Genomic DNA, 11,713 nt, shown 5'->3' with positions numbered 1-11,713 from the left:
CTGTACACTAATTGGCATACATTACAATGAAATTTCATTGGGAAAAAATAGAAAAATGAAGGACCTTTTAGGATTAGATTTCTCCACTGGTAAAATGTCTCTTTTCAAGATTGTGTGTGTGTTGAAGGTTTTTTTTAATGTGCATTATCTTAAAAAGATTGGGGGAGCTTGAGCTAATAGCTTATTAATAAATTTACTATCAAATATGCACAAAACTATATACTGTACTTGGCTGCTTCTCATGGAATATAGATAGGTGTAATTCAGTATCACTTTTAGACTTCCAGTTCTGTGCCTGCTATTCCCCTCCATGGAAACATGGTTTCAATCTCAAATATGTCTTCCTCTGCTGTTCATTTGGTTGCACTACATCGATTTCAGTGATGACCAATCATCTCGACTACCAATAAGTATACAGCCATCCATACTTATGTAGATATTTAAGCAACAATTAGGAAGTGGTTTGCAAAAAAAAAAAGAGGCTGAAGCCTGATTATGATAATAAGATACTAGGCTAATACAGTAGTTCAGCTGAAGTCTTGCCTAGGGTGGAGTAGAAGACCAGAAGAGGCGGTGGCGACGCGCAAGTGCTCTATCGGACTTAAGAACTGCCGCCATGGCCGCATTTGCAGCAATCTTGTCCTGGCTGGATTGGTGCAGCTTGTGGATGCTGCTTGTGGCCGCTTCCACTGCTTCCTCTTGGGCCATCGTCGCGGACGAGAACACCGGCAATGAAAGAAGATCTGTACAAGGCCGCGAAACAGATGCAAAAGGGAATCAGCCTGATGAGAAGCATCAACCTCACGATTCCTCATATGGCACTTTCGCCAGCGAGTTTTACGACACGCGCTTCCTCTCCGACGAGGGTGAGAAGCTATCCAAATAGAGGAGAGAGAGCTAGAAGCACTTCAGAAGGAAGGTAGAAGGGAAAAATTTAGGTTATCTAATTTTGCTGGATGCAACGTGCTGCGTCTCTGTTGCTGTTGAAAAGGGAAATGTGGAATTGTCAGCCACCGGCTGCCGTGGGGGAAGGGCACTCCGTATATAACCTTGCTTTTTGGAAAGGCAAGGTTTGGGGAAAGGGGTGAGATAAAATGGGATAGATACATTCGATTCAGTATATAAGGGACAGTATATGATAGCGAGGTTGCCTCCACTTGGGATAAATTGGTTTCACGGAGTGAAGCAAACAAAATGATTTTCTGACAGTTAATCTACCCGATTCCTTTCCCCAGATGTTCAATTTCTAGTGGCTACCATGGAAACAGGCAGTTGGAATGCTGGCATATTGTTATCCTAAAAATATTTTCTGAATCTGAAAATCCAGGGTTGGTTAATAGAACCATTTTGTCAAGAGTAGCATACATCAACTTAAAATTTTAAAATATGAAATGTATGCAGAGTATAAATTACAAGGATTAGGTGAAACTAATATAGAGTGCATGATTTCTCTTCCTGCTTCAATATGGTTCTGACGAATTTATGTTTGTTTGCTCTAAACATAGGGAAAGCCAGTATGCTTAAATTATTGATAATTGTAATATACCTGGGGTGAAAGATTTAATGTGGTATTCTTTTTGACCAATTAGATCCGGAATTTTTACATTCATAAATTTAAGTCCAAAAGGGAAATGATAAAAATTGGGTCACCTTGCCAAATAGGAAAACTTTTGCCAATTATCGGTTAAGTCTGAGTAGATTCTACCATAGATGTATCTTCTACTGGTATAGTACAGGTAGTCCTTGCCTTATAATCACAATTGAGCCTAAAATTTATGTTGGTAAGAGACATTAAGTGAATTTTGCCTCATTTTATAACTTTTCTTGCCACATTTATTACCTCAGTTCCCGCACTTGTTAAAATTAGTAACATGATTAAGTGAATCTGGCTTCCCCATTGACCACTTGCCAGAATGTTATGTTGAAAAAATAATCAGGTCCAGTCCAAGCCAGGAATAAACAAAATGGAGACTCCTTAGGAAAGAAGGTTCTGTTCATTGAAGAACAGAACCAACAGCATGTGGTTCTGGGAAAACTGAGAAAAATGGAGCTGGGAGTGGTGGGTTTTATACCTTCTTTGGGCTTTGTATTTAAGCTTCTTCCTGTTCCTGTGGCTTTGTATTTGAGGCTCTTCCTGTTCCTGTGCCATGTACTTTGACCTGAGTTTGAGTGTGCCCTTTTGGTATTCTTTTTTTTTTATTGAAAAGTTTTACAATACATTTTTTTTAAAAGACAAAACCCCTCCCAACCCCCTCCCCTCTCCCCAACCCTCCCCAACACCTCCCTCCCTTCCCCTCCCCCCTTCCCGACTTCCCAGAGCTCAATACAGGGTATAAAAATACAAGCAATCATAGTCTACCTTATGCAAACAACAATAAAATATTAAATCTATCGCACTTTAACTCTTATAAAATAACTACAAGCAATATAAATATCACATCAGTACTTATTCAAATGCTAGATGAAACTTTTTAGTCCCATATTTATTCTGGATATAATCAATCCATCTTCTCCACTCCACAATATATCTCTGTTGCGACTGGTCTTTCAAGTACACTGAGATCTTTGCCATTTCCGCCAGATTGGAAACTTTTAAAGTCCATTCTTCTATAGTCGGCAGTTCTTCCTTCTTCCAATATTGCCCTACTAAAAGTCTCGCTGCCGTAATTAAATTCAACATCAGCTTAGTGTCCACAATAGTAGTATCAGTAATAATGCCCAGTAGAAACAGTTGCGGACAAAACTTTATCCTTTTCTTGAATATCTTTTGCATGTTCCACCAAATTTTAATCCAAAAAGCTTTAACCTTTTTACAGGTCCACCATATATGAAAATACGTTGCATCTTCACAACCACACCTCCAACATTTGGGCTGGCAGTTCGGATACATACTTGCTAATTTTTTAGGATCTAAGTGCCACCTATAAAACATTTTATAAAAGTTCTCTCTTAGGTTTTGAGCCTGCGTGAATTTTACATTTCTCACCCAAATCTTTTCCCAAGTATCCATTGTAATGACTTCTTGAAAATTCTGAGCCCACTTTATCATACAGTCTTTAACAAGTTCTGTCTCTGAATCAATTTCTATTAATGCAAGATATATCCTTTTAATATGTGCTTGACCTTGATCTCTAATTTGCTTTACCAAATTTTCATCAATCGTTGAAAAACCAGTTTTCTGGTCTTCCTTCCACCTGGCCTGTAATTGCCCATACTGAAACCAAGTTTGTACAATCTTTTCTTCTCTTAAAATATTATATGGCTTTAATTGCCATACATTCCTTTCCAAACTTAAAATTTCCTTATATGTAATCACATCATGTTTAAACCCAACACTTATATTTTCTATTGCGTGTTTCGGTATTGCCCATATAGGTATCTTATAATTTAACTTGTGTCTATACTTTTTCCAAACTCGCAACAGAGCATGCCTTAAAATATGTACCTTGAACACATTATCCACCTTCTTATCATACAATAAATATGCATGCCAACCAAATAACAAATCATGGCCTTCAAGATTTAGTAATCTCACTTGTGTTAAATTAAACCAATCACTTATCGCTGACAAAGCAGCAGCTTCATAATATAATTTAAAATTAGGCATTTTAAGACCACCTCTCTCACACGTATCCTGCATAATCTTAAATTTAACTCATGGCCTTTTCCCTGCCCAAACAAATTTATTAATACCTTTTTGCCATTCCTCCAAGTTTGAATCCTTTTTAAGTATAGGTATCATTTGAAATAAAAATAAAAATTTTGGAAAAACATTCATTTTCACAGCTGCAATTCTTCCCAATAAAGATAATTGTAGTTTTTTCCAGCTATCCAATTCTTTTTGAACTTTTCCCCATAACTTTTCATAATTATTTTTATATAACTTTACATTTGAGGGTGACAAATATATCCCCAAATATTTAACCCTTTTAACTATTTCAAATCCCGTTAGCTCTTCCAAAACAGCCTTTTGTAATACTGTCATATTCTTAGACAACATTTTAGTTTTTTGTATGTTAACCTTAAATCCAGAAACTTTCCCATATTGCATTATTATCTCCATCAGTTCTACAACTGAGTCCTCAGGCTGAGTCACTGTAACAACCAGATCGTCTGCAAACCCCTCAATCTATAATCCTTTTGGTATTCTAATGGTGGTGGGTTAATCCTATTATATTTTAAAGATTATGTCCTGCTTCTCTGGGACTGTTCCTGAAGACATTTTGCTTATGAATAGGTGGCACCAAATCTGCATTTCTAAAAGCTGGTCTGCTTGGGGGAAGGAGACTGGGGGCGGGTTTCTGCCTAAGATTTTTCTCCATTATTTCTTTGGGGAAATATAATATTCTGCCTTTTTTAAATATTCCCCAAAATATTTCCTTCTCTAGGAGGGTGTGTGTGTGTGTGCTGACTTCCAACAATCTCCCCTTTGTGCCATATAAGTGTGGGTGACACACTTTTACTGGCACAAAAATAAGAATTGATCTGGTCAGGGAGACTTAATGGGTGCTTTTATGGGGGTGGGCTTCCAGGATTTTAATGCAAAGGGGAAGTTACTGATAGAGGCAGCAGAAAAAGATTCCTGCAGGGGCTCCCAAAAGGGGAGCTTTCAATCCATGAAGGTTTAGAAGCCAAAGTAAATGTTTGGTTAAGTAGAAAAGAAATTTACAGTGTTCAATATTCTGTGCCAATTCTTTTAGATGTTTGATGTCACTTCCTGTGAGTTTCCAGTCAGGTTTGCCCCAAAATTCTCCACAGCCATGTTTTGCCTTATTAAATAATTAATGCCTGCTCATTTTCAAGGGTTGCTTACTGAGCGTGCCTTAGTTCGTAGTTTAGTGCATCCAGGTTCATTATGTCCAATGAAGGTTAGCCAGTGTGCAAGCCAGGCTATTAATATTTCTTAAATTGCACACAGTAAGCCTTAGGACTCCCACTATGAGTCCACCAGTGCAACATATTCAGGGCTTGGGTTTGGAGATATCTTTCCTGCTACCTCCTCAGTAAGGGCGTATGAATTGTAAATTGCCTGAGGGGACATGGTTCCCTCCCCAATGGAATTTGCAGGAAAGGTATGCATGCAAAGGTCTTAGTGCCACAGAGCAAGAACCAGCCTGGGGAGCTTTATGTTGAGGTAGGTGAAGGGGATTTTCTCTGTGTGTGTGTGTGTGTGTGTCCACGTGCACGAGTGTGTGTGTGCAGCTACTTGCAATACAAACATCCTGAACAAATTTTCCCTCCCATCAGACAGAGGTCCAAGGTGTTCAAAACTTCTTGTGCCAACCACTTCCAAATGCCATCCCTCCATGAATTCATTTAACTGGCTGATTACATTAAGATAAATAAAGAAAAAAGTTTATAAAGAGTTTCTGCCCTCCCCCCATAGTTTTTCCAGTTGTCTTCTGAGGCTTCATGTGGGTGCCAATAGATCCAGGTGCCCTTCCTTTTTCTGCAACTTTCACAGGAATCTGGGCGATATAGGACTTGGGAAGATTTGTTCCACTCTTCTTGCATGGTGACTTTCTAGTGGATGGCTGGATCCAAACCCAATTCCCTGGCTCAAATGAATGGAGGATATCCTCTGCAGACAGCGTCTGTATCAGTGTGCTCTGCTTCCAAAGGCTGTAGAGTCATCTGTGCAGGGCTGAAAGATATGAGAACAGGCCCCACTCCCCGATTTGTGGGTGACTCTCCCAGAAGAGGCATTACTGGTCAGACATGAGGAATGGAAGACAGAGGTTAAGAAATGGAGAAGTAGAATGGGGTGTGTGCGTGTGAATAGCTTGAGGGCACAGTTTGAAAAGATATTAAGTTTAACTTTACAGATGTTAAATAGACAGATGAAATCCACTTAAACACATACAATAAATGCAAGAATGAAACTTTTCTTGTAAAATAGAATTAGAATAGAATAGAACAGAACAGAACAGAACAGAACAGAACAGAATAGAATAGGGGTCAGCAACCTGAAACAGTGAAAGAGCCACTCGGATCCGGTTCCCTCACAAAAGGAAAAACTGGGAGCCACAAAAATTGTGTGCGCATGCACGTACATGCACACATGTGCAGAACAGGGTTTGACTGAAGAGTGGAGCCAAGGCGAGATATGCACCTTCCCTGCATATTTGAATTGATTGGTTGAACTTACTTAGTCCCACTTTTTTTTGGGGGGGACTACACATAGCAGAAGACTGGATGCGGCTCCGGAGCCGCGGGTTGCAGACCTGTGGAATAGAATAGAATAGAATAGAATAGAATAGAATAGAATAGAATAGAATAGAATAGAATAGAATAGAATAGGACCTTGGAGATCTTCTAGTCCAACCCCCTGCTCAAGCAGGAGAACCTATACCATCTCAGACAAATGACTGTCTAGCCTCTTCTTAAAAATCTCCAGTGATGGAGTGCCCACAATTTATGGAGGCAAACTGTTCCACTAGTTAATTGTCCTCACTGTCAGGAAGTTTCTCCTTAATTCTAGGTTGCTTCTCTGATCAGTTTCCAACCATTGTTTCTTGTCCTGCCCTCTGGTGTTTTGGTGAATAATGTGACCTTCTCTTCTTTGTGGCAGCCCCTCAAATACTAGAATATTGCTATCATGTCACCGTGTTTCTTCTTTTCTTTAGACTAGCCAAACCCAAGTCCTGCTGCTGTTCTTCATATGTTTGTCTCCAGGCCTTTGGTCATCTTAATTGCTCTTCTCTGAATTTTTTCCAAAGTCTCAACATCTTTTCTGTGATATGGTGACCAAAATTAGCTGCAGTATTCCAGGTGTGGTCTTAGGGTTTTATAAAGCAGTACTAATACCTTGAGTGATCTTGATTCTATGCCTCTGTTTATACAACCCAGGATTGTATTAGTTTTTTTGGCTGCTGCTGCACATTGATGGCTGACGGTTAAGTGATTGTCCACTAGGACTCCAAGGTCCCTCTCACAGTTACTGTTTTTAAGCGAGGTCTTGCCCAATCTGTACAACTACCTTTGATTTTTCCTGCCTAAATTTAAAACTTTGCTTTTTTCTACATTGAAACTCATTTTGTTGGATAGGGCCCATTGTTCCAGTTTGTCAAGATGTTTTTGGATCCTGAGCTTGTCTTCTACTCCTGCCAGTTTGGTGTCATCTGCAGATTTGATGAGTTCCCCTTCAATTCCCTCATCTAAGTCATTTATGAAGATACTGGGTCTAAGACAGAAATCTTGTGGTACCCCACTGCTTACTTCTCTCCATGTAGATGTAGTGCCATTGAGGACTACTCTTTGAGTATGGTTTGTCAGCCAGCTACAGATCCATCTGGTGGTGATATTGTGTATTCCAGATTTTTCTGACAAGTTTGGGCTTTTCTTAAAAGTACAGTGAGGGGGAAAAAAGAAAACACAGTTCTCTTCATCCTGTTTTGCTGGCCAGGCAAACTAGAGTGTAGGTATTTTTCTTTGCTTTGCTTATTTTAACATTATTTTCTAACACACTTTAAAATTCTTGTCTGTTTGGATTAGAGACATTTAACAGTTACATTTACCTAACATACAAAGACTTTGACAAAGACAAGGGAAGGAGAACAGAAAAGGGAAACAGAACTCTTAGATTTTCAAGTCCTGGTCATTGCTACCATAAATCTCAGTTTAGGGAAGGCAAAAATCTTAGCAAACATATCACTTGGTTGCATAGAAGAGAGATAGGAAGAACCCCCCTCCCAATGCTTGCAAACATTTTGCACGGAGACTGGAAGTTTATGGGTGCCATGATCTTGTGCAGCAGAGATGCTGGAGAGGAGACAGTTGGAGAGGATTTGGGCAAGATCTGTTAGATCTTCACAAGATAAGTGACCTGGTGCAGCAGGATTGGAGGGGGGGGAAAGCAAATGTGGGGAGAATGAGGTATTTCAGTGGGAGGCCTTGGGTGATCTGAAGCAGGTGGCCTGCTCCATTGCTAGGCCCCCCATGGCCTTCCCCACCCTGAGATACCTCATGTGCACTTAATGAACTGCACATTCAATTAAGGAGGGAGTGATTACGTTCAGGCTACACCATTCACTCCTACAAATCCTCATTACGAGTGGAATAGGCAGGCTCCATTGAATTTATAACTCAAGAACTACCTGTAAAAGTTTCATTTTGAGCTATCTCACTGTGCCAGTTTGAACAACTACTGTAGGATTCCACAGACAAAATTCCTGACCAGTGAATTTAAACTTCTCAAAAAGAAACTCTTTTCACGTGGCCCTAAGCAAAACAGTTAACATATTAAAGAGGTGGCAAGCTGAGTAAGAAAAAAATATAATTAGGGAATGCTTGGCTACCTGTTTAAGACTCCAGAATTAGATTAGGTATCTGAGAGTCTTGAAGAAACTTCATTTTTTTTTTCAAGTGACCAGTTTAGTTGAGCATAGGAATGTGGTAGACATGGCAAACATGATACTGTAGTGTCAGTCTTTAAAGGTGGGCATATCAAAGAATGTTACTTCATTGCCAAAGCATATTGTCAGAACCCCTATTTTTCCCTTCCTATTATTCTTTCCCCCTTCATGGATTACTGCCTTGTCGTGGCGAAGGGGCTTGCGTAATTCAATGAAGCTATGAGCTATGCCGTGCAGGGCCACCCAAGACGGACAGGTCATAGCAGAGAGTTCTGACAAAACGTGATCCACTGGAGAAGGAAATGGCAACCCACTCCAGTATCTTTGCCATGAAAACCCTATGGACAGTACCAAAAGGCAAAACGATATGACGCTGGAAGATGAGCCCCTCAGGTCGGAAGGCGTCCAATATGCTACTGAGGAAGAGCAGAGGGCTAGTACTGGTAGCACCAGAAAGAATGAAGCGACTGGGCCAAAGCCGAAAGGACGCTCAGCTGTGGATGTGTCTGGTGGTGAAAGGAAAGTCCGATGCTGTAAAGATTTTTTCTCCATAGGAACCTGGAATGTAAGATCCATGAATCAAGGCAAGCTGGACGTGGTCAAACAAGAGATGACAAGACTGAACATCAACATCTTAGGTATCAGCGAACTAAAATGGACAGGAATGGGTGAATTTAATTCAGATGACCATCAGGTATACTACTGCGGGCAAGAATCCCTCAGAAGAAATGGAGTAGCCTTCATAGTCAATAAAAGAGTAGGAAAAGCAATACTGGGATACAATCCTCAAAATGACAGAATGATCTCAGTTCAAATCCAAGGCAAACCATTCAATATCACAGTAGTCCAAGTCTATGCCCCAACCACCGGTGCTGAAGAGGATGAAATTGACCGGTTCTATGAAGCCCTACAGCACCTTATAGAACTAACACCAAAAAATGATGTCCTTATCATCATGGGGGATTGGAATGCTAAAGTAGGAAGCCAAAAGATAACCGGAATAACAGGCATGTTTGGCCTTGGAGTACAAAATGAAGCAGGGCACAGGCTGATAGAATTTTGTCAAGAGAATACGATGGTCATAGCAAACACTCTTTTCCAACAACCTAAGAGACGGCTCTACACATGGACATCACCAGACGGTCAACACAGAAATCAGATTGACTATATGCTCTGCAGCCAAAGATGGAGAAGCTCTATACAGTCAGTAAAAACAAGGCCAGGAGCTGACTGTGGCTCAGACCATGAGCTTCTTGTTGCAAAGTTTAGGCTTAAACTGAAGAAAGTAGGGAAAAGCACTAGGCCAGTCAGGTATGAATTAAATCATATCCCTGTTGAATATACAGTAGAGGTGACAAATAGATTTAAGGAATTAGATCTGATAGACAGAGTGCCTGAAGAACTATGGACAGAGGTTCGCAACATTGTACAAGAGGTAGCAACCAAAACCATCCCAAAGAAAAAGAAATGCAAAAAAGCAAAATGGCTGTCTGAGGAAGCTTTGCAAATAGCTGAGGAAAGGAGGGAAGCGAAAGGCAAAGGAGAAAAAGAAAGATACGGCCAATTGAATGCAGAATTCCAGAGAATAGCTAGAAGAGATAAGAATGCCTTCTTAAATGAACAGTGCAAAGAAATAGAAGAAAGCAATAGAATAGGGAGGACCAGAGATCTTTTCAAGAAAATTGGAGAGATGAAGTTCAATGCAAAAATGGGCATGATAAAGGACCAAAATGGCAGGGACCTAACAGAGGCAGAAGAGATTAAGAAGAGGTGGCAAAATTACACAGAAGAACTATACAAGAATGAGCTTAACGTCCCTGATAATCACAATGAGGTGGTCACTGACCTCGAGCCAGACATCCTAGAATGTGAAGTGAAGTGAAGTGAAGGATTTCGAAGAGGCAGAGGAACTAGAGATCAAATTGCCAACATACGCTGGATCATGGAGAAAGCTAGAGAGTTCCAGAAAAACATCTACTTCTGCTTCATTGACTATGCTAAAGCCTTTGATTATGTGGATCATAACAAACTGTGGCAAGTCCTTAAAGAGATGGGAGTACCAGACCATCTTATTTGTCTCTTGAGAAACCTATATGCGGGCCAAGAAGCAACAGTGAGAACTGGACACGGAACCACTGATTGGTTCAAAATTGGGAAAGGAGTCCGGCAAGGCTGTATACTGTCGCCTTGCCTATTTAACTTATATGCAGAGCACATCATGAGAAAGGCAGGGCTAGATGAATCAAAAGTTGGAATTAAGATTGCTGGAAGAAATATCAACAACCTAAGATATGCAGATGATACCACTCTAATGGCAGAAAGTGAAGAGGAACTGAAGAGTCTCTTGTTGCGAGTGAAGAAGGAGAGTGCAAAAGTTGGGTTGAAACTTAACATTAAGAAAACCAAGATCATGGCATCCGGCCCTCTCAATTCCTGGCAAATAGATGGGGAAGAAATGGAGGTAGTGACAGATTTTATTTTCCTGGGCTCCAAGATCACTGCAGATGGGGACTGTAGTCAAGAAATTAAAAGACGCTTGCTCCTCGGGAGGAAAGCCATGGCAAATCTAGACAGCACACTAAAAAGCAGAGACATCACCCTGTCAACAAAAGTGCGTATAGTCAAGGCTATGGTCTTCCCAGTTGCAATGTATGGCAGTGAAAGTTGGACCATACGAAAGGCTGAGCGCCAAAGAATTGAGGCCTTTGAACTCTGGTGCTGGAGAAGACTCTTGCGAGTCCCTTGGACTGCAAGGCTATCAAACCGGTCAGTCCTAGAGGAGATCAACCCTGACTGCTCTTTAGAAGGCCAGATCCTGAAGCTAAAACTGAAATACTTTGGCCTCCTAATGAGAAGGAAGGACTCACTGGAGAAGAGCCTAATGCTGGGAAAGATTGAGGGCAAGAGAAGAAGGGGACGACAGAGAATGAGGTGGCTGGATGGAGTTACTGAAGCAGTAGGCATGAGCTTAAATGGACTCCAGAAGAAGGTAGAGGACAGGAAAGCCTGGAGGAACATTGTCGATAGGGTCGTGATGGGTCGGATACGACTTCGCAACTAACAACAAATTATTCTTTCCCCTATTATTCTTTCTCCTCATTTTTGGGTTCTGCCATTCTAATGGGGGGAGGGCGACCTACAATGTACTTCCTTTAATTGTTCCTTGTCTTTGAAGTATCTTTCTTGGGGTGAGAATGGAACATGCCTCCAGCCATTTGCCTTATCTTTGGGTGGAGGGAAGAAGCCGCGGAGAGACCTGACAACCTTGAGAGTGGCACCTTATCGACTCTTTCCCACAATAATTTGACACCTATGGATTGGTTTTGTTTGAACTGACCAGATGGACAGTTGGGGTGGGG

The 11,713-nt window shown here is 40.8% G+C and overlaps 1 protein-coding gene across 1 annotated transcript in view; it reads left to right on the top strand.

Annotated features, from left to right (window-relative positions):
- Nucleotides 1–616: 616 nt before the first annotated feature.
- The window catches only part of FRRS1L (ferric chelate reductase 1 like), a gene marked incomplete at both ends in the record, with an annotated part of 85,736 nt that continues 74,639 nt past the window's right edge, over nucleotides 617–11,713 (top strand). The window contains one exon of the mRNA XM_081343494.1: nucleotides 617–866. Within this exon, the coding sequence (XP_081199620.1) occupies nucleotides 617–866 (250 nt within the window). The remainder of the gene's footprint in view (nucleotides 867–11,713) is intronic.

The sequence above is a fragment of the Vipera berus genome (genome assembly GCF_964194415.1).
Source record: "Vipera berus genome assembly, chromosome: Z".
In the NCBI taxonomy this organism is placed as follows: domain Eukaryota; kingdom Metazoa; phylum Chordata; class Lepidosauria; order Squamata; family Viperidae; genus Vipera; species Vipera berus.
The sequence above is the reverse complement of the archived record's forward strand: the minus strand, read 5'-3'. Positions and strand labels throughout refer to the sequence as shown.